The sequence below is a fragment of the Bos indicus x Bos taurus genome, chromosome 6 (genome assembly GCF_003369695.1).
Source record: "Bos indicus x Bos taurus breed Angus x Brahman F1 hybrid chromosome 6, Bos_hybrid_MaternalHap_v2.0, whole genome shotgun sequence".
Lineage (NCBI taxonomy): Eukaryota > Metazoa > Chordata > Mammalia > Artiodactyla > Bovidae > Bos > Bos indicus x Bos taurus.
Window position 1 is genome coordinate 59,865,753 of NC_040081.1, and position 23,761 is coordinate 59,889,513.

General features: G+C 38.6%; 2 protein-coding genes across 26 annotated transcripts in view; one reads left to right on the plus strand and one right to left on the minus strand.

Moving 5' to 3' along the window:
* NSUN7 (NOP2/Sun RNA methyltransferase family member 7) overlaps nucleotides 1-13,647 on the plus strand; it is a 47,892-nt gene extending 34,245 nt beyond the window's left edge. For all 3 annotated transcript variants that reach the window (XM_027544359.1, XM_027544360.1, XM_027544358.1), the window contains exons 9-12: nucleotides 2,996-3,097; nucleotides 5,342-5,459; nucleotides 10,677-10,800; nucleotides 11,310-13,647. In XM_027544359.1, the coding sequence (XP_027400160.1) occupies nucleotides 2,996-3,097; nucleotides 5,342-5,459; nucleotides 10,677-10,800; nucleotides 11,310-11,939 (974 nt within the window). In that variant the 3' untranslated portion in view covers nucleotides 11,940-13,647. The remainder of the gene's footprint in view (nucleotides 1-2,995; nucleotides 3,098-5,341; nucleotides 5,460-10,676; nucleotides 10,801-11,309) is intronic.
* An 801-nt stretch (nucleotides 13,648-14,448) lies between these two features.
* APBB2 (amyloid beta precursor protein binding family B member 2) overlaps nucleotides 14,449-23,761 on the minus strand; it is a 384,146-nt gene continuing 374,833 nt past the window's right edge. For 22 of the 23 annotated variants that reach the window (XM_027544347.1, XM_027544349.1, XM_027544335.1 and 19 more), the window contains 2 exons: nucleotides 22,630-22,809; nucleotides 14,932-18,384 (listed from right to left, as the gene is read on the minus strand). In XM_027544347.1, coding sequence (XP_027400148.1) covers nucleotides 18,217-18,384; nucleotides 22,630-22,809 — 348 coding nt within the window. In that variant the 3' untranslated portion in view covers nucleotides 14,932-18,216. Of the gene's footprint in view, nucleotides 18,385-22,629; nucleotides 22,810-23,761 lie in introns of all 23 variants that reach the window. The other variant, XM_027544336.1, reaches the window with a different exon arrangement.

Sequence of the window (23,761 nt, forward strand, 5' to 3'; positions counted from 1 at the left end):
TGAAGCTGAAACTCCAGTACTTTGGCCACCTCATGCAAAGAGTTGACTCATTGGAAAAGACTCTGATGCTGGTAGGGATTGGGGGCAGGAGGAGAAGGGGATGACAGAGGATAAGATGGATGGATGGCATCACTGACTCGATGGACGTGAGTCTGAGTGAACTCCAGGAGTTGGTGATGGACAGGGAGGCGTGGCGTGCTGCGATTTATGGGGTCACAAAGAGTCGGACACGACTGAGCGACTGAACTGAACTGAACTGAACTCTAGAGGCTGTGCCCTAAGATGATTCTAATCAAATTGTAAACAAACTTTCAAAGTCAAGACTTCTTTAACCTGCAGCATGTATGTTTTATGATTTTTCTCAAATGTTAATTCTGAGAATATTTTATTTGCTTCTTTAATAAACTAAGAAATATTTTTAACACTAACATTTATTGAGCAGTTACATATAAGGCACTGAACTGAACACTTTGCTTGGATTATTTCATCAAGTCCTTACAAGAACACTGTGAAGTGGTTAACTCTTATTATTTCTCTTTTACAAATACGGAATACAAGCCTCAGAGAGGTTGAAGCCTCTTGGTGTTTTGACTAGTAAGTGTCAGAGCCTGGATTCAAACACTACTGCTCTGACTCCAGCCCTTTGAATCATGCTGTTAATCACAGTATGTTAACTGAAATTGATTCTCACTTTAATCCCTTGTTTATAGTGAAAGGCATAGATAAGGTTAACTGGATATTAAACAGAGAAGACATTCCACTAACATTCAGAATATGTTGAGTAACTATTTGCTATTTCTAGCAAGGAAAGAATTTAAAATGAAGGAAAAGAAATTGAGGGAAAGTAATATTTATGGAGTACAGCTATGCCCCAATCGATATTCCAGGAAGTGTTCATGCATTATAACTTAATATTCACAATAACTTTGTGAGGATAGTGTTATGTAATTATCTCTGTTTTATAAAAGGGGACAAAAAAACAAAGATTCAGACAAATTTAGCAAGTTGCCTGAGGTCATGTAGCTAGATTCAAAGCTGGAATTCAAATTCAGCTTAGTTAGCATATTCCACTATACTACACTATAGAAACAATCCCACTATACCACACAATTTTTATACTGAACCATATGGAATTCTGTCTTGCTTATACTGAACCATATGGAATTCTGTCTTGCTACAGAAAATTTCTTTCCATGAGAGTTAAACAGAAGAATAACCAGCTCAGAGGGGAGTGTGGTAGACTGAGAAAATTCCTACACTCACTTTGGAAAATGATCAGAGAATAATTAAATTTTGAAAGAAGAGAGGAAGTAATAGCAGCAGCTGCAATAAGCACTGCAGTCAAAAGAACTCGAGCTTAGAACTCCTGTGAGACTGGCCTTAGCCTGAGCCATCTTGAAGTGGGAACGCAGAACAAAATAAACCATTGGTAAAAATAATCTAGAGTCTAGGGGAGAAAAGACCAAAGGGAACCACAAATGACAAAAAGGGAAAATAAAGTTTCCTAGATATTGGTAATATTTTGAAATCCTTGACAAGGTGACCAGCTAAGCCAAGAAGTGGTCTTAGGCAAGCTTGGAAAAAAGGAAGGTTTTGAAGGAAACTACTTTGAGGAGGTAATAGCCAGAGCAGATAAGGAGCTGCTGACCTAGTGATTATGGTAAAAATATTAGTCATAAATTTAGTGATCATAAACTTAGATTCATGAGAAATCATGAATTAGTTTGAAAAACACTTTAATATTGAAAAACATTACAACCATTTTTAGAATGGTTAAAAAAATTCCTATATTTGAGGAATATATAAAATTGATCTTTGTTAACCACTTGAAATTATTTTAAAATGGGGTGAAAAAGGTAAGTTGATATGGTTTTAGAGTATAATAATGTATAAATAGTCCTTTAAAAAGTGATTAAAGACTTAGAAAAATGTGAAGTGTAAAACTAAATTGGAAAGAAATGAAGTTTAATTAACCTTTAGTAATATTACTGGAATGGGGACCAGCCCAATATATGGTATAAATAATTGCCTCTTATATTCCCAGGGGGCTTCCCTGGTGGCTCAGTGGTAAAGAACTCACCTGCCAATGCAGGAGACATAAGAGACATAGGTTCGATCCCTGGGTCGGGATGATCCCCTGGAGGAGGGCATGGCAACCCACTCCAGTTTTCTTGCCTGGAGAATCCCATGGACAGAGGAGCCTGGCGGTAGCAGAGAGTTGGGCATGACTGAAGTGACTTAGCACATATTCCAGGGACTTACTGAGAGGCAGAATAAAACAGGGCTTAGAAGTTTGGTCTGATTGCCAGGCTAGAACCTGGTTTTGATCTAGTAGCTGTATGACCTTAGACAAGTTATTTAATGTATGCTTGAACAATTTTCTCAGTGTTAAGAGGGATAATAATGCTTCAAGGGGTTGTTGAATAAAATAATCTATATAGAGTAGTAGTCAATATATCTTAGTTAATATTATCAAGAAATATGTTAAAAATAGTTTTAGAAATTTAAAAAATTACTGTAAGAATTTCTTGATCTGTTGTTTTTTTATCTATTATGAAGACATACAGTTGCTTCCCTGGAGTTTTTTCTTCCAAGATTTCTTTTAGTAAGCTAATGTTTTTAACTGTATTCTTTCTTTCTCATATCTGACTGTAGCCCATCAGTTTCTGCCTTGGAAAATAGATCTTTTTTCTCTTTATTCATACTCAGGCTGACTGCATCCTATCTTTTGTGCTTGAATGACTTATTTTGGCTGGTTAGATAACTCTATGATAAGAATTTGGAGAATAAAGAAAAGTAATATTAAAACTAAGCAAAATTATCAATTCAGATTTAAAAATTTTAAGTCAGCATTTTTATAGTACTGTATTTTTAAAAAATATTTTCTATGAAAACTCATTAATAGGGAAAATGATTAAAATATTAAATAATGTGATCACAGCAATATATGAAAAATCTAATAGTGATATATTTTAAAGCATATATTTGTTTTTAGATACAGATTTACTTAAGGATTTCTCTCAAGGAGGCCCATCAGAAGATAAACTTCATGTTCTTGCTCAACAGCAATATGAACAGCTAGCACATGCCATGAAATGTAAGTTTGTTATCAGCACAAACTGGAAATATGTTGTAAATCTTAGAAACACTAATACTTCATTTATCATATTCAGGCAATGATGTGTGAACCATAAGTGGATTTCCCAGAACCCTTAGTCATAGTTCCTTAAAATAACAAAATATTTATTTTTACCAATCTAAGTCTCTAAAATATATGCTTTACTATCATTTTAAATATAGGTTAGCAAGAAGAATTATCAGCTTCTTAATAGTGAAATGAAATAATTATGTACATCAGTTGTTGTATAATTTCATCTTCTCTGTTTCTCTTCTTTGGCTTTTCAATGTAATTTTTCTGTTTTGTATCGCCCTAACAACTCTTCTATAATTCCAACTTTAGTTAAACTCTTAATTTGTTTAATACTAAAAAGAAAGTAGATGAATTAAAGATATAGCCTAGATCTCTTAAAGTCTGAGTAACAAGGCCATTTAAGTATTTATATTATTGCTTCAATCCCTACATTTAGATTTTGAGTACCAATGCCCTTTCACACTTAGATATGGAAATCTAGAAGACTCTGAGAAATTACATTAACTTTTATTAACTTAGTGCATGTTTATCAGATGTCTATTCTGGGTCAGGTATTAAGCCAGTTGTTAAGAATATGAGTTTGGATAAATCCTGACCTCCAAAGGCTCAAAGGTTAGTATAGGGTATAGATGATTTAATATATAAAGATATAGCATATATGAAGTAGAAATTAGGCAAAATAGAAAAACATGGAGGAGTTCTGTCCTTTTAACTGATGCTATTAATAAACACTATTTTGAATATGATAGTATGTATATGATCAATGAAATGAGTTGGTTGGAAGATTAGGGAGCTGATAAATAATACATTTTAAAAATTCTTTCTATGATTGCTCTATTTGAAATTGCAAGATAATCTCTTGAAACTAACCATCCTCCATATCTGCTTTGATTTTCTCTATAGCATTTGTCACCGCCCAATGCTTTAGTTTTAGGTGGGGTCTCACTGCGCAGCTTGCAGGATCTTAGTTCCCTAATGGGAACTAAGAACCTGGGCCCCTGGCAGCGAGACTGCTATGTCCTAACCACTGGACCAGCCGGGAATTCCAAAATCTATTTATTTATGTTTTTTCAAAATTATTTATTATTTTTGACTGGGCTGGGTCTCCATTGCTGTGCAGGCTTTTCTCTAGTTGCAGAGAGCAGGAGCTACTCTCTAATTGTGGTGCACAGACTTCTCATTGCAGTGGATTCTCTTGTTGTGAAGTAGGGGCCTAGGCACGTGGGCTTCAGCAGTTGCAGCTTGTGGGTTCAGTAGCTGTAACCCATGGGCTTTAGAGCTCAGGTTAGACTCATGGGCTTAGTTGCTCCACGGCATGTGAGATCTTCCTGGACCAGGGATGGAACCCATGTCTCCTGCATTGGCAGGTGGATTCTTCACCACTGAGTCACCAGGGAAGCCCTGTTTATGTCTTATGTCAATGAAACATAGAAAATAAGCTCCCTGGGGCAGGGGTTTTTGTGTGTATGTATTAAATAGTAAGAACAGTGCTTAGCATGTAGTACGTGCTTGGTAAATGTGAACATGAGTGAGTTGCTGGTAGTAATATTACCTCACTTTAGAGTTGAGGAATTGGAGAGGTAAGTAACTTTCTCAGGTTCATAAATCAGTAAATAACAGAATTGGGATTCACACTTAAGTCTGTCTCTAGAGTCCTTTTAACTAGTTATGCGATATGGCTTTTGGAAGAATGGCTGGAAGTGTCAAGCTGTGGTAATCTGCAGTATTTATTTGCTTGTGTTTGTAATAAGGTTGGTCACATGGATTGGATTTTCAACTTCTATATGATTCAGTTATATTTACTTCATTTATTGGCCAGACTATATTACTAATACATGCTTTAAAGGGGAGCCATGCAAGCATCTGTAGACATCATTCCCATCAAAACCGTGTGGTATTAGTACAGACATCTGGGCTTCCCTTGTACCTCAGTTGGTAAAGAATCTGCCTGCAACGCAGGAGACCCAGGTTCGATCCCTGGGTCAGGAAAATCCCCTGGAGAGGAAATGGCAACCCACTCCAGTATTCTTGCCCAGAGAGAGTTCTATGGACAGAGGAGCCTGGCAGGTTGCAATGAGGTCGCAAAAGTTGGACACAGTTTAGTGACTGAACCACACCACCACTGAAAACACAAGAGATTTGTTCACGATTGTTAATGGAGTCATTATATTCCGTCTTCTTTAAATATAGTTACCAGAGCTCAAGCTATTGTTTACTGCACATGTTCAGTTTATCCAGAGGAAAATGAAGCTATTGTTAAGAAAGCACTGGAATTTCAAGACCACGAGATTAAAGTACAACCTTATAGGTAAGAAAGAAAGAAAGAATTCTAAACAACTCAACTAAATATCTTTGAAAGTGAAAAATTACAATTTTCTAAGTTAGAAGGCATTTCATTTCTTTTTTATTGGACTTTAATATGACCAAATACCCTAACTTCTTACAACTTTAAAGTAGATTCTGTAAAAGCTTTGCAATGGCTTGGTATGTGAATTGTATTGTACACTAAAAGATTTGTTTTGTTGTTGTTATTATTATTGCTCAATAAGGTTAAAGGCATTTGGGCTTCGACTTGATTGATTTCTGGGTAAATTGAATATAAACTTTGTATCCTGAGTCTTAGATACATGCTTCAATAAAAGGAAAGTATAAAATAACCTTAGAAAGTAGCAAGAAAATTGGATATTTATTATCTGAAAATATATGTTTCTTAGACCTGTTTAGCCTTTGGCACCCACAAGGATTGAAATAAAAATAGCCTGAATAACCATAATAGCTTTTGGGTAAAATGATATATTAAACTAGGGGTAGAAGGCAATGGCACCCCACTCCAGCACTCTTGCCTGGAAAATCCCACGGACGGAGGAGCCTGGTAGGCTGCAGACCATGGGGTCACTAAGAGTTGGACACGACTGAGCGACTTCACTTTCACTTTTCCCTTTCATTCATTGGAGAAGGAAATGGCAACCCACTCCAGTGTTCTTGCCTGGAGAATCCCAGGGATGGGGGAGCCTGGTGGGCTGCCGTCTATGGGGTCGCACAGAGTCAGACACGACTGAAGTGACTTAGCAGCAGCAGCAGCAGAGAAGAAGAACTGTAATACTCCATCCAAACTCTGGACATCAAGATAAGGAGTATGTCTATTAATGATATATGACACCAGTTAGTTCTTCAAGACTGTGACAATTAATAAGGTATTTTAAAATGTCTCCAATTTTTAACTTATTTCCCTTGTTCTGAACTTTTCCTGTAATTCTTTTTTTTTTAATTATTTATTTCTTTGGCTGTGTTGGACTCAGTAGTTGTGGTGTGGGCTTAGTTGCTCCAAGGCATGTGGGATCTTACTTCCCCAACCAGGGATTGAACCTGCATCCCCTGCACTCCAAGACAGATTCTTAACCACTGGACTACCAGGGATGTCCCTGTAATTCTTATAGTAGGATCTTAATAGGCATATGGTTTGTTCCCTCCTTTTAATTTGATGTTTTTCCTTTGCCAGTTCACAGATGGACATGTTAACCACATCTATATTTCCCTTCTTTCTTTACTTCCTTAATAATTCTTGTTGGTAGTTAACAGCCAACCTTATTTCTGCCAGCTTCTTAACACAGCACAAACTAAATCACCATCTAGTAGCAAACAGAATTATTGCACAATATAACCAAATTCACCAGTGTGAGTGATTTGATTTGTCTGTCAGGAATGATGTTTCTAAGAATGTAATATGGCAAAAATAGAGGAAAATCTGTATGTATTGTATTTCATTAGATTTTTTCATTTTTAAGTTGAAGTATAGTTGGTTTACAATATTATATTAATTTCAGGTATATCATAACATCATTCAGTTATATATAACTGAAATATATTTATGTATATATATGCATGCTTAGTCACTCAGTCCTGTCTGACTCTTTGTGACACCATGGACTGTAGCCCGCCAGGCTCCTCTGTCCATGGAATTCTCCAGGCAAAAATACTGGAGTGGGTTGCCATTTTCTTCTCCAAGGGAGTCTTCTAGACCCAGGGATTGACTCTGGGTCTCCTGCATTGCAGGTGGATTCTTTACCATGTGATCACCTGGGAAGCTCACAGGTGTATATATAAGTGAATATATATATTTTCAGATTATTTTCCATTATATTTATTTATATATATATATATACACACATTTCTATTGTTACAAGATATTGAATACAGCTCCCTGTACTTACTATACAGTAAATCCTGTTGCTTATCTATTTTTATGTATTATAGTTTAGATCTGTTAATCTCATATTCCTGATTTATCCCTTCCTCCTCTCCCTTTTCCCATTGGTAACCATAAGTTTGTTTTCTATGTCTGTGAGTCTTTCTATTTGGTATATAGATTCATTTGTATTATTTTTAGGTTCTACATTTAAGTTATATCATATAGTATTTGCCTTTCTCTGACTTCACCAAGTATAATATTCTTTAGTAGGTCTACCCATGTTGCTGCAATGGCAATATTTCATTCTTTTTATGGCTAATATTCCAATATATATGTATATAGCATCACATCTTCTTAAGCCAATTATCTGTTGATGTGCACTTGGGTTGTATCCATGTCTTGTCTATTGTAAATAGTGATGTTATGGACATTGGGGTACATGTATCTTTTTGAATTAGAGTTTTCATCTTTTTCAAGATATATACCCAGGAGTGGAATTGCTGGATTATATGGTAGCTCTATTTTTAGTTTTTTAAGGAACTGCCATCTCTATTTACTTCCACTGTGATTATTATTTCCTTCCTTCTGCTGATGTTAGGTTTTATTTGTTCTTCTTTTTCTGATTCTTTTAGGTAGTAGGTTAAGTTGTTTTAGATGTTTCTTGAGGAAGACTTTTATCACTATGAACTTCCCTCTAAGAACTGCTTTTGCTGCATCCCATAAATTTTGTTGTGATTTCATTGTCATTTGTCTCAAGGTATTTTAAAATTTCCTCTTTAATTTCATCATTCACCCACTGATTTTTAAGATAACATATTTTGTCTCCATGTGGTCATTTTTTTCCTCATTTCTTTTTCTGTGATTGATTTCTAGCTTCATGCCATTATGGTCAGAAAAGATGCTTGAGATAATTTCTATACTCTTAAATTCATTGAGACTTGTTTTGTGCCCCAGTATGTGATCATCCCTAGAGAATGTTGGCTGTGCATTTTGTGCTTTTATCATTTAGGATCTGTTACTTTATTGATTTTCTGTCCAGAAGATATGTCCACTGATGTGAGTGGGATGTTAAATCTCCTACTATTGTTGTATTCTCATCAATTTCTCCTTTTATATCTGTTAGTATTTGTTTTATATATTTGGGTGCTCCTATATTATGTGCAGGGCTTCCCTAGTGGCTCAGTGGTGAACAATCTGCCTGCCAATGCAGGAGATGTGGGTTTAATCCTTGGGTCAGGAAGATCCCTTGGAGAAGGAAATGGCAACCCACTCCAGTATTCTTGCCTTGGAAACCTCATGGACAGAGGAGCATGACGGGCTATAGTCCATGGGGGTCACAAAAGAGTTGGATGCAACTTAGCAACTGAACAATAATTATAATATTAGGTACATGTATGTTGATGAATGTAAAAACCTCTTCTTATATTGATTCTTTTATTATTATATATCTCTTTTTGGCCTTTTTTTTCAAGTTTATTTTGTCTTATTTGGTTATTGCAACCCCCACTTGTCATTTGTTTGCATTAAATCTTTTTCCATCCTCTCATTTTGAACCTGTGTGTTGTCTGTCTTAAAGTGGGGCTCTTGAAGGAAGCATATTGTAGGCTCTTTTTTAAAAAAAATCCAGTCTGCCACTCTGTCTTTCGTTTGGAGCAATTAGGCCATTGAGAGGTAATTATTGATATATATTTATTACCATTTTAAACCTTGTTTTCCAGTTGATTCTGTATTTCTTGTTACTTTTTCCTTTTTTTGTGTGTGTGATTTGATGATTTCCTTTTATGTTTGTGTTCTCTTCTTTTGGCTTTTGTAAATCTGTTGTATGTTTTTGACTTGTTATTCTGTTTTTCAAGTGTGTTTACCCCTTTCTGTGTCAACTCGCTTTAGAGTGATAGTAATACAGGCTCAAACACATTCTCAAAAAAATCTACATTTTCTTACTCACCTCCCCAACATTTTATGATTTTGATGTCTCTTTTACATCTTCATGTTAATCCTTTTGCTGGCTTACATTATTTACTTTCCAGTTATGATTTTCTCTTTTTTATAAATTCTTGCTCCTATCCTATTTAGAGAAGACCTTTCAATATTACTTTTAGGATAGGCTTAGTATTACTGTATTCTTTTAGTTTTTGCTTGTCTGAGAAATTCTCTCTCTCTTCTTCTGTTCTAAAGGATAATCTTGCTGGGTATAGTATTCTAGGTTGCATATTTTTCCCTTTTAGGAATTATCTTCTGTGGCCTTAGAGGGCTGTTTATATGTGGGACCAGCCCTGTGTAGCTTGTGTGGGTTATTTTTTGTGTGAGGGTTGTTTTCAGTATGAGTGCCTGCTGCCTCTTTCCTCATTGTGTGCTATCCATTATCCCATTGACAGAGTGTGTGCAGATGCAGTTGCTGGCATTCTCTCTCAGAGTAACACCTAGTGCCCACTCCCAGAGCTCTCAGAGGCAGCTTGCTCATGCCCCTGGAACTTGTGATACTGTCAGTGGCTCATGCCAGTTCCTGGAGCTCACACGCAGTGATTGGTGCTTGCTCCTGGAACTCATGTAGCCTGTGTCCTATTGTCTTGGAGTGCGTGTGCAGGGAAAGAGGCTGCTATGGCAGGTTCCGCCCCTCCCTTCACATGCCCTCAACAATGGTACATCACCACTATGGTGGGTTCAGGCTTTCTCTGCATACACTGTTGGCTGCAGTCGCACCAGAATCCAGCCCCTTCAGGCTGTTTCTGCACAGCCAACCCTGGTCCTCTCCCCAGATTGGCCCTCTGAAGCCCGAGCTTCAGCGCCCAGCCCCTACTTGCACCAGTGGATGCGTGTCTCAGGCTGGGGAGTGCACAGCTGAGGCACTGACCGTCTGTACAGGTCTCTCTATTCTGCCTGCTGCAGACAGGTTCTGCGCTCTCCTCTGAGGAAGAGCCTCTCCTTACTGGTGAAGGGACTTCACAGGGTGCTGGAACCTTTCCTCTTACATAGTTCCCTCCCAGGGGCACAGCTTCCATTTTGATCCTTTTCTCCCTCATTTTTCCTCTGTCCTCCCTGGTTATGTGGAGATTTTATTGCCCTTTCAGATGTCTGAGGTCTTCTGCCAGTGTTCAGTAGATATTCTGTGAGAATCGTTCCATATGTAGATTTTTTTTTTGCATAGTTGTGAGAGGAGGTTGGCTCACGTCATGCTGTACTCTGCCATTTTGATTGCTCCCCTTGACATTTTATTCTTATTTGGAATTTTTGTTTAACAATTGGTGGATGCGTGTGTGCTTTGTTGCAATTTACTGTCTCCCTTGATTGGCAAATAAAACATTCTAACTATTAATTATTTGCTGTTATCTATTGCAGGCTTAGTCCCCCTGTCCTTCCACTGTGCTCCTTAAAGGAAATACATTTGTCTACTGACAAATTTTTTAGAATGGAACCATCTGAAATTACCAATGGTTGTTTTATTTCTGTTCTAACAAGGGAGGTAAGGATAAAATCCCAATCTATTTCATACTTAGGGATTAAGAAACAACAAAGCCTCATACAAAGAACCTAGGAACTTTGTGAACATTTCATAATGGTATGCTTATTTCATAAATACCTAAAGGGCATGAAAAAGAATTATTACTGTCTGGCCAAAATCCCTGTTTTTATCTTTATGCTTCTCCTGAGTGTTCTTCCCTTGCTTACTCTCTACCCCCACCTCTCTAAGCACTTGTCAACATCTAGTTCATTTTAGCTCACAGACAAGAAATAAGCTCTGTAATTCTGTTTTTTTTTTTTTTTTCTATCAGGTTCACAGATGGGGAGGTTTGAGTACAATGAAAGTAATTTCCTGAAGCTTATGGGATATAGTAGGGACTGAAGCCTAAAAACTATTTCTTTTAGTATAATAATGATACTCTTTTATCTTTACTGAAACACTGATAACTATTTGTGATATACATGGTAACAGTTAACTCCCACATTTACTAACTGCTTCTTTAATTATAGCGGGACCCATCTGAGACAGTGTCTGTGAAAGATGTTTTGGCCCGTGCAGCAGCAAAGGGTCTACTGGAGGGGATTGAGTTGGGTAAATCTTCAAAACGGGAGAAGAAGAAGAAGAAACAGAAAATGTCATTGCCAAAATCTTCCATTGCTGATAACAGCGGCATCCAAATGAAAATTGCTGAGTTCCTGAGTCGAGAAACTAATGTGAGTGCTAATCAGCCGGAGACATTAACAACAAAAACATCTCTTCCACAGAAAAATACAAATCAAGTGGGTTCTTCCTCACAGGTCAGAAAACCCAGCAAGCCCACCACCAATCCTTTAGTGCCTACAATTATGAAGAATACATCTGCCAGACCACATGAACGGCCAACAAACTTTGTGAGATCTCGGCCAGAAGACAGAATGATTCCACTGAAACCCATAGAGATTGCCTTGCCTCCAGTCATACTGCCGTTTCCCAGTCCGCAAGGGATCAGATCTCACTTACCAACTCCACATTTTTACTATCGTTGGGTTGGGCCCAAGACTGTCTTGCCTGGCTATCTTTCCACACCATCAATACTCAGAAGAGGGGAAAAACCTAAAGAAAACTTACCTTCCTCTCTACCCAGGCATCCTCGACCATAGCTGTGAGTGTCTTGCAATTTTTTCTACAGGGTCAGGAGTAGATTTTTTTTTTTTCCCCAGAGTCTGCAGATTAGACAGCTGTTGGAACTGGTTTCACTCTTGGTAACTTTCAGTCTGGACTTAGGACACTGGTTTTAAAGCTGCAACAATTTTTCTACAAGGGAAACTGTGCCTTGTAACAGACTTGTTTTCCAAGTTAATTTGTGAGGCATTTATTAGCAAGCATAAGTATGGAAAAGATGATCTTGCACTGAAGATCACTCTTCAGTACCAAGTCAGCTGTAGTTTAAACATTTCAATCACTATCGAGGTTGATCTTCTGTAATGTGATTGAGGTTGAGTAGAAATAGGAAAACCAGAAAGGTCCAATGTTCTAGTTCATATGTCCATTCAGAGTGAAAACTTTCTCACTGGAAGAGCTTCCAGGATCCTAAGCACAGTGAACATAAGCTCTCCCTTCTGGCTATTTAGGCCAAATACTGTTGTTAAAAAAACAACAACAAAATGACTATAAGCAAATTTCTATCTAAGTAGTAATTCTGTGGACAAGGTCAAACTGTTGAATGTAAGTGACACACCTGTTGTTCAAGAAATGTATACAAATTTCTGGGTCTATTCAAAGATCAGGTGAAAACGGTTCTTTCAAATGGCACATAGCAGTGAAGCCCTGGTAAATCATTTCTGATGCTCAATTAAAATATATTGTAGCACTATTTTAATTATATTAAAAGTCAGTTCATCTTGACTGTATTATCAATTGCCTTCCAAGAATTGGTTATGGTTATTATTTCTGGGTCTATTGACTTTTTTTCATCATGGCAACAGAAATTGATATTAAATCAAGTAAGTTACAACTATAAATCCTGCTGTTTAAGAACATGTTCACAGACACATTTATAACGTTTGAATTTAACGTTCTATTTTCAGAATCCAGTTGTGTTGAATAGCGTTATATAAATTCCTAAATTTCAATTCAGATGTCATGATTTTAGGAGAATATTATCTTCTTCAAGATGAATATTTAGGTCTGTTTCAGCTCTAGTATTCATTTCAGCTCTAATTTCCTCACTTGAAGTGAGGATAAAAATGGTGGATTTCATTTAGTAGTAATAAATTTTTTTAGCTGAAGCATTATCAGTAATGCATGTCAATGAAACATGACTTTTTATACTTGAACCAGACATATTATTTTTAAATCCCCAAAGAATTTTCATGTTAACTATGACTTAAAAACTATGGAAATGTTTTAAATGCTCAGCTTATTTTACTAATTTCAAAAATCAAAAACTATATAATCTTTGCTTGATATCAGAGTATGGTTTCCTCTTACTACCACTGACTCAGAGCCTTCCATGCCTCCCGGAGGCAAGTGCAGCTGAACTGAACTTTGTTCAGTAAAGACCTGATATTTTATCCCGGGAATCTTCTATCTCTTTCCTGCCCTCACGCCTCTGCCCCAGGCTGAAGAGCACTCCACTGTCCAGAAGTAGCAGGTCCAAGATTTTTACTTTCTGTGATAAGTTATAAGAAGAGAACTCACCCTATTATGGAGTAGGTCAGGATATTTTTCTGATCTCTATAGCAGTGTATAATTCATGTCATAACTTCAGCCACTTCACTTCAGTATCCCATAACATGAATCTTGTTATAAATTATTTTTCTCTTTATAAGTATATGAAGATTCTGTATTAAACCATTCTTTCATTAAGCCTGTGGTTTTCTTCTTTTAGAATCTTCTTAGAAGGACGTGATCAATTGTTTAAATATTTTGGTAGAGTAAAAAAGGAAAAATACTTAGGATAAAAACAATATGCTAAAATTCTAGTGAAAAATACTGATTACACTGACATTTTTCTTTCTTCAGCTTAAGAGAAAAATGCTGCAAAAACTAAAATAATGAAATTACTGGTATTTAGATATCCCAATAGCAAATTGATTTTTAACCTGTAATTATTTACCTCTGTATAATACCTGAAACCAATTGAAATTTTGCTCTTTGAAGAATAACTACCTTTGAGATAAAAAGATAAGGAAATGCAAGATGAACAAAAAAAATGGCTATACACTTTATATTCCATTTATCTTCTTCTATATGCCTAACAGTTAAACCAGATTCAAATACTGTTTTTCCAGTTACTTTTCATTTTGGATTTAGTGCCTGTACAACTCTTTTATTCTTTGACATCAGGGTCTTAAAATAAAAATGGACTCTCTTAATACTAGAAAGAGTGCATACACGAGCATCAAGTTGGTGACTAGGCTTCCAAGTCCAAAATGCCAGATGTCCTTCCTGAGTAACAAATAAGGACAGTGTGATGAGTTATTCAAAATTTAAAGTTACTTTCTAGTTCTTACCAGGTAGAAATATACAACAGCTAATCAAAGCAAAATCTTACATTACTAAAATGGTTTTAAATTTAAGAATAATTTGAAAATAAAATGACTGGCGTGAGATTTTTATCGCTATGCCTGGATATGTATAACTGATGTCAGATAAATGAGCCAAACATTTTACGCAGCTAAGTTTATTCTCACAACATATTACATTTAAAATGTGTAAAAGTGGTCAACAGCAGAAGGGGCCAAAAGCAAAACCAAAGGTTCTTTTGGGATAAACAAGCTGCTCTGGATGGCAGGGAGTGCTCTCACTGATAAATGTGTGCAGTATCTTTTCTCTGAAGCTGAAATAAATTAAACTTCATTTTACAGGCTGTGTAACACATGTTAGCTGTGTATTGGGTAGAGGAAGTCTGGCAAACTAGAGAGCTAATGCTTTTACTAGTTAAGTGGTGCTAATATCAGTTAGGGAAATGTTTTTCACATTGTTAATGAAATCTTTAATTTGTGTTGCAATGCTTATGAAGTGAGCGTGTCATCTAAGAAGAGGAGGAAAGACTTAGGGCTTCTAGTAAATGACCTTGTGTCGACTTGTACAAATGTTCATCATAAAATCATAAAAGCGGCATTTTTTAAAAAGTAGCAGTGCCAACAGTTTATCACCAAGAACTTATTTTAATGAGAATGGGTCTAGTGTTGCTTCATGCAGTAAGACAGACATAAACGAAAGACAATGGTCCCAATTAGCTATGGCTGATCATATATTCAGGTGGAAACAAAGGGCATGAGGACATGTGTGTGTCTCTGGATGAGTTCACACGTGTTGTGAAGGATATAAAAATGAAGCACCGAGCAGTGCTTTAAGTTTGCAAAGTAAAGTTTTTAGCCATAGGCATGTTGGCTATTGCCCTTGATGTGGCCAAGGAGCACACGTATGAGGTGGCAAGTATGCGTCTATCTAGCTGCTTTTAAAAAATAAAAAGAAACTTGTAAGTATTTTGCCGTTTCTTCTACATATTCCAATAAAAATGTGACTACAAATCATTACAAAACCACCTTTGAGGCAATGTATAGTTCACTGAGATTACTTAGACCTGGATACACTGAGAGATAATATCCAGTAAAGATAATAATACATTAAACACAATAATGCAGTATATTTCAGTAAAAATAGAATAAATAAAATAAAAATATTTTAAGCTGTATTTAACAGGTTAATTAAAAAAATGATAAGACATACAAGGCATAGTGAACATGGCTGCCTGTTTACCGAATCACAGATACAAAGAATGCATAGATAACTGAAGTGTCACTACAATATCAGGTAAAACACTGGCATCCTTTCACAGAAAATACACACACACTTTCATACATACTTTTTGGCCATGGCAGAAAGTGTCTGAACATACGGCTTAACATAATTAGTTTTACAAAAGTAATTGCATTTACTATGCAAAGCTATTTTTAAAACAAAATATCTGCAGTAAAGTTTTCAGTATGTAAAGGCTATCATTCATCTTAATGCATCCTATAATTGCATATATAAATCAGTTTGCTCTTTAAAGCTAGCTCAGTATTCTTGATCCTGAAAACAAACGTATGCCTTAAAAATGAATGCGGTTCTGGTAGAGATTTCCAATATAAAAGTGGCTCACTAGTTAAGAATTCTGAAGTTTATCACACTAAAATGTTTCACTGTGGAGGTCAAGATGAAAAATCATCATGATTGAATTCTGAAGGGCACAGTAAGGATTTCTTTAATGAAGTAATTTCTTAGGATGTTATTGATAACTTCCATAGAATAGTATATAGGCTGGTGAGAAGTATAATTCATTTCTAGAGTGGCATCTTTTTTGCCATAACTCTAGGGTGCTAGCAAACAACTCCAGAGTTCTGAGAGGGAACAGAGGCAGGAGGCCACCTACTCATTCCATCACGTTCTCTGGTGGCTAAGTATCATGAATTAGGAATATTTCTACCACACGTAACATCATCTCTGGATAGTCTGTGGGTTGAACAGGTTGTGCTGCACATAGAATCCTGTCTTTACAACACATCTGAGGCACAATGCAGGAAAACAGTCCTGGACTGAGAGAGGGCATTGGCTTTATACTTAATTCTACTGCACAAGTAATTTGGCCATACTTCCCTGCTTATACAGGGAATCTTAAGATTGCTCAACAATAACTGGATATGCTCAGAGTAAGTTTGAAAAGACTCCTCCTGACTTGCGTGGAAGCAGCGTAACTTTAATAACTGGGAGTTGAGATGCGTGATGAGTTTTAGTCCTGGCTTTCTCACTCACTTTCCTGAGGTCTTAGGCTAGGTGGTTGAGCCCCTGTAATTCATATTTTTTTATTTCTCAAATGTGTTTATTACCTTCTCTACCTCATAAGGCTCAAATGTGATGATAAAAATGTGGAAACCATTCTGACAAGTACATAGCAGTAGATAAACATAAAGCATTGCTTTTATAACTGGATGATGCTATAAAATGATCATTTTTATCACTGAAGAGTAAACAAAACATGTTTAGATTTAGCTTCTTAGTGACTTCTTTTAAACAGTATCAACAAGAGTCTAAATCTGTGTATCTTTACATCTAAGTCTCTTGTCTATTGATAAAGAAGGAGGAAAGTGCTATTTTTGGGAAACCTGTTAAATAGTACATTGTTCCTATGTATATTTTGCTCTGATAAGAAATTCTTAAATCTTGAAGATAAATGGAAAAAATATAAATTTGAAAATATATCTAAAGTTCAACAAATTTTAATATTAAACACATAAATGCAGAAAGGTTCAATTTAATGCAGTTTGTTGCCATGGACAATACATGATGGACAGACAGCTTTCTGGGCAAAAAGCATTAGGGTAAGACTGAGCTAGATGTAGAATCCTAGCAGAACGTTTACCTAGAATGGGGACTACAACATGACATGGTGGTGGTGATCTAAAATAGAAAATGGTATTTCCTCAACTCCAAATTGCATATTGGCTAATTATCAAATTAAGGATGAAAGGCTTACGAGGACTATTTCGTTTTAATGTTGTTTATGTAGAGAATGGCCATAGTGAACTGTAATTCTATAGCTGCATTGTACAATATAAGGCAGAAGTTTGAAATAATGTCCCACCCAAAATGCATCCTGATTTTGCAAATCTCTTTCTTTTTCTTAATCAGTTTGAAAACCACCTAAACAGAAAGGCTATTTTTGTTCGATTTTAATTTCTGAAATTTAGCTTTTCAATTGTGAAGCTTCACTTTTTCCCCCCAATATCCCACAAACAGCTGTAGACATGAAATGGTGTCCATGTGTCAAGAAGCTCGTCAAGGAAAGCTGCCAGTTGGTTTCTATTCTGATGCCAACAGCCAGTTTTGTCAACCAAAGGTTCGATTTTATGAAAAACTAAAACAAAAATTCGTCATCCAATTTTTATAGCAATTCAATGGTATCCAGTATGCAGTGTCTAATCCAATGCTGAAAACAGAGCAAAGTGCTGTAGGACTTAAAAGTTGCTTGTGACAGATCCAGTCAAGAAGACAGTGAAACTAACTCAGGTGTCATTCACTCCAAGGATTCAGCATCTTCACTGGGAGGGATGTGGCCACGTTCTTCCCCGTGTGTGTGTGTGTGTGTGTGTGTGTGTGTGTGTGTGTGTGTGAAATTACGTAATGTTTACGATATTTACAATAAGAAAGGGACCTTCCACTGCTCATGATGTAACTTACCAACAGCAAAAAAAATTAGTCATGCTTCTTTTCATATCACACGATGGTGGCAAGACGAGAGAACATGCTTGTCTAACACTGTTTGGTTAAGGATAAATTCTCTGAAGACAAAGCATCAGCAACTGAATGGAAGGCCAGAGATCAGCTCCTCTTCTTTAGTGTAGCTATTCAACCTTCAGTAAATGGTACAGAGTCCTTTCGCATATGCAGCTATGGCGTTTCTGTGACAGGGCGTTTCTGTTTCAAAGTGTCAATGAGGGATAAGACCCCTCGTTTTACATTGGTTGTGACTCTTCTGGTCACAGAGTCTGCTGGCGGGGGAGGCGGTCGAACTTTCTGTGAAGGTGGCCTGGCTACCAAGCACTTCTGGTATCGTAACTGAAAACAAAAAAAGTTTTATGGTGGTTAATAATGTATCATTCCTTCTTGTTTAATGTGATTTTAATTCGTCAATATATTTACTCCCAAAGGTTCACAACCTAGCTCCTAAACATGAATCCAAAAGTTTATTAGTTTTTTCCTTAATGTAGAGTGTTTTAAATTCTTTAAGTTCTCTGTATTGATAGGCTGTGATTAATACACCTCCTAGTCAAAGAATGAGTTGATGAAAAAGAAAAAGGATTGGGAGAGTATGAACGGTTTCCTCAGGCAGGTAATGAAGGGGTGCTCATGCTAATTGAGAAGCAGAGTAGTAGAAAGGGCAGGGTTCGAATCTGGTGCTACCATGCGTGAACTGCATGGCCCCAGGCAAGTTATTAAATCTCGCTGAGCCTCCTTTTCTTCATTTGTTAAATGGGCGAAGAATGGGGACCTTAAAAGACAGTATTACAATTAAGACGTACTTGCAGAATGCCTTTTAAAAGAGGCCTAGCAAAACAGAAGGCATTCATAAATGTTTGTTCCCATTCCTGTTTCCTGCTTTAACTTAAAAAAATTATGTATTAAGATTTCAGGATACATTAACCTTAATAGATTAATTTTTAAAAATACCTTAGCACTGGTACCAAGGACAGGGTCTATCCTTCAGAAATATAAAAACACAATCGACCTGTTTTTGAATCAATGAAAAGATAACTAGTTCTTCAAAATTAGATTAGAAGGTTAAAATGTATCAATTTTCCCCCTCTAATCCCAGCACTTTAAAATCCAAGCACTTTAAGGTGATTCTTAACAATCTACTTAAATATTAATAGGCTCCTCAGAACAACTGTGCAACAGGTTGATGTTTCTGAGGAGCATGAACTTTCCTACAGCGAGACTCTTGTCACAATGCTCTGTCATAGCCCGCAGGCTACAAAATTAGCCCCTTTCAACCCAGTCATATGAAAAACAATTTATCACGTCTCCTGTGTGTAAAGTAAGTTTCTAGGTTTGCATCACAATCAGAAGTACACACTTCAAAGCACAGTTTTATAAACGGCAGGTATGGCAACATGGGACACTGGATGGGGAGTTTCTAGTGTTATGTTATATCCAGTGAAGAGTCAAAGTTATGCCTGATGCATTTCATTAAGAGGACCCCTCTCCCTCTCATCAAAGTATTTTCAACTGGGCCTCCCTCTACCACTCAGCTGCAAAAAAGTAAATTCAGAATGTGTTAATGCCAGAGACATTTCAGATTGCATGCATTCACACATAGATATTTCAGATGGGGAACCATGCAGATTTGAATCAAGAGGAAAGAGACCAAGTTAGAAATGCTGGATACAGAGTATAAAGAAAGGTTTATCCCTAATGTCTTACACTAGATTGGCTGAGTCACTTTAGCTGGTGGCCCTCATACAATTAAAATAGTAAATGAGTAGAAATTATTTCTAGAGAAGAGACAATGAGTCTTGGAATCAGAACAAACTATAACCAGTGATAAAGCTAATTATTTAATTGTCATCAGCATTGAAAATGTATAATTAAGGCTAAAAGCCATTCATTTTATGACTAAAATCATCTGTTACGATTTGTTTATAATTTCACACACACACACAAGAGTTACCATCCATTTTTGCTTAGCTGGATTCTCCCATTTTCTGTTTTCTCCACACAGTCCCTTCATCCCATCTCAGCTCCCTATGTCCAGTCAGGAGGTTCATCTCAACTCCTCTACTGCCCCGGCCCCCTCCACTGGGCCCTGGTTCTTTATATGCAGGTGGATTTGAGGTAGAATCCTGGCCCCACAGAACACGAGGGGAAACTGTTCTCTGACAAAGGACCGTGGTGGGGATGAAGCCACATAACAAGTGCACAGCGCAGAGCGCCTTCCCCTCCTGCCCTCTGCTTTCAGAGGCGTCCACCTCTGCCTCTCTGTCCAGCCACCCCTTCCTTTCCCCTTCTTAACCTAGCAACGTGCTTGTCTGTAAAGAAACAGAGAACGCCCTCCACTGCCCCCAGCCAGCTCCACCTGTTCCTGGACTCCTGGCATCTTCCGGCAGGTCTCAAAGTCACTTGAACCCAATCGGCAGGCTAAGCCCAGCTCCAGGATCTTCAACTTCCACCAAGACCTTGGCCCAACAACAAATATGACACCCGTTTCAATCCGGCTTTGCTGGCTCATTTCCCTCAGCCTCAAAACCGTGTGGCTCTCCCCCATCCCAAACAAATGAGTAAGAGCCCCGACGGCGTACTTCCAGCTACTCCTTCACCTCAGACTTGACGAGCAACCTTTCTTCAGGGCCCCTTTCCTCCTCCAGGTCACTCCTCCATCCAGTGCAGTCTTACCCTTAGAGCACTTTCTACACCATAACAGAAAGTCGGTTTCTGCATCTCCCCACAGTCCCAAACTCCACAGTACAAGGATCACATCTTAGTCCTACTTGAACTTCCCAGAGTGCAGCCCACAAACGGTGGACTGAGTTAAGGGAAGTGCTGCTGCTGCTGCTAAGTCGCTTCAGTCGTGTCTGACTCTGTGCGATCCCATAGATGGCAGCCCACCAGGCTCCCCCATCCCTGGGATTCTCCAGGCAAGAACACTGGAGTGGGTTGCCATTTCCTTCTCCAATGCAGGAAAGTGAAAAGTGAAAGGGAAGTTGATCAGTCGTGTCTGACTCTGTGCAACCCCATGGACTGCAGCCCACCAGGCTCCTACGTCCGTGGGATTTTTCAGGCAAGAGTGCTGGAGTGGGGCACCACTGACTCTGGGCAGGTGCTTCAGATTCCGCATTCCTTGTTGCCAGCCAGGTGATTCTCCGTCACCTGCTTCTGTCTTGTCCCACTGCCACTCCTGGTTTAGACGCAACTCTCCCCTGGCCCCCTGGTGATCTCCCCACCTCAGCCGCATCCTTTTAACCCTCCTCCACTTTGTTTTCTTCTCTCTTTTGGAGGATGGTCTATTCACTCTCCTGCTTAACAAACTCTGCTGAAAGTAACACCCTGGCATGAGATCCCAGGCCCTTCGTGACATGGACCACACCTCCTTCCACCTACCCCACCTGCTGCTGTAGAATACACCATGCAGCCTAGGTTTGGATGCCTCCTTCAAACAGTTCCCTCCTCCTTACTAGAACTTTTCCAGTGGCTGGAGTAACAGGAGCTCAAACGATATTTGTGGATTGGATCATTTGAAATCATATATGTGGTAAAGAAGCACTGGCTTTATTGCCTGGAGACCTGGGGGTGAACACAGGCTTTGTCACTTACCAATGCTGCCCTGGGGCTGGCCCTTTTCCAAATGACCCAGTGCCCCAACGGCATGCTTCCAGCTACTCCTTCACTTTAAACTTTAGGAGCGAGCTATTTTCAGGGCCCTCTTCTTCCTATGGGTCACTCCTCCATCCAGACTTGGGGGCAAACACAGGCTCTGTCACTTAACAAGTCTGTCCTGGGGCCTGCCCCCATCCCAAACAAATAAGCAAGCACCCCAGTAGCGTGCTGTCCTCTGAACCTCAATTTTGTTATAAATAAAAGAACTACCTAACAGGGCTGTGGTGAGAATAGAGTTCACAGATATAAACAAGAACAATGCACTTAGACCAACTACCTAAAATAAAGACCATTTGATACACTGAATTAAAAAAAATTAGGTTTGGTTCCAAGAAAAGAAAGAAAGAAAGTGAAGGAGCTCAGTCGTGTCTGATTCTTTGAGACTCCATGAACTGTAGCCCACCAGGCTGCTCCATTCATGGAATTTTCAAGGCAAGAGTACTGGAGTGGGTTGCCATTTCCTTCTCCAGGGGATCTTCCTGACCCAGGGATCGAACCCAGGTCTCCCGCACTGCAGGCAGATGCTTTTACCGTCTGAGCCACGAAGGAATTCCCTGGTGGATTTGGTTCCAAAAATGGCACCAATTCACACATGACCAGCATCTCCTGATCACACACTGAAATTAGGGATCAAGAACTGAGAATCCTCAGATTTATGGCTTTGAAGGTCATCGTTTTCAGTGTTCCTGGAGTCTCTAAGAAGAACTTGGCTCCAGCCACTCCTGCTGCTTCCGGGTGTCCTGCCCTCTTAAGACAGCAAACTGCTCATCACGATTGATTCCGTCTACAGGAATGAGGGTGTCACACAGCAAGGCCTTACTTGAGAGCTTAGACTCAGCTTCTTTTAAGTCAGAAATTCTACTCTAATTTATGGCATATCAGACAAAAGCAAGGGCCTGAGGGTGGAACCCCCACAGTGGGCTTACTCACCATGCAGGCAGCCTGCACCGCCTCCGACACGTTACCGGCATTAGGCTCACACCAGAAAACGTGGCACTCGAAGTGCTGGTTCCCAGTATCCATGATGAAGGCAAACGTGTGCACGTCCTTCCCGACGCCCATGAAGGACAGGAATCGCACCCGACACTCCACCAGGATCTCCTCTTCATTCTGCAAGAGACCCTGTTCAGTAGCCCAGCCACAGTCACAGACACATTTGGACCATAAGTCATAGAATTGGCTTACAGTGGCTGCACAGAGGAAATGGTCTTTAAAAATATACAGCCAGACTGAATTTAGAAAGGACTTGTATTTTTCTAGCAAGGGAAGTTTCTAAATGTGTCTGGAGAGGCCTCACTGCTGTGGGTGCCTCATTCTGACATTGAGTCTACTCTGAACCACGCGGCAACCAGGTATGAGTGTTTTGGTCTCTGTCCAGTCCACTCCAAGCCTGTGACTTCACTATGGGTAGGAACAATGCCATGTACACTTTTTATGTACTGCCCATACAGTGGCTCAGAATCCACTTGCCCTGGCAAACCCACTAGAAACCCCAGAGCACCAAGAGGAAAGGATTCACGGGATCTCTTTCCACCCAGGTCTTCCCCAACTCAACAGCGCATTGAATCATAAGTGTTAGCTGCTCAGTCATGTCTGACTCTTTGCAACCCCACTGACTGTAGCCCGCCAGGCTCCTCTGTCCACAGAATTCTCCAGGCAGGAATACTGGAGTGGGTGGCCTTTCCTTTCTCCAAGTGATCTTCCTGATCTAGGGACTGAACCCTGGTCTCCTGCATTGAAGGTAGATTCTTTACCATCTGAGCCACCAGGGAACCACTGAATCGTATTTCTGTCTAAAACTATGTAAAACAAAAAGTTACCAAATGCCTTTTTTTTCTTTTTCACAAAGTGATATCCATATGACGCTGAGTTAAGAAATGTTCGGAACTCATTCTAATGAACACTATTTCCTCTGCAACAGCCATTTGTAATTTGTGAAAATTAGTAAATACATCCAGAATGTTGACTTTTGGCTCATGAACATCTGGACTTATGAAATATTCACTCAGGTGCTGTGGGACTGCTTAACAGGCAAACGAAGCTGGTCTGAGAGGGGGAAAGC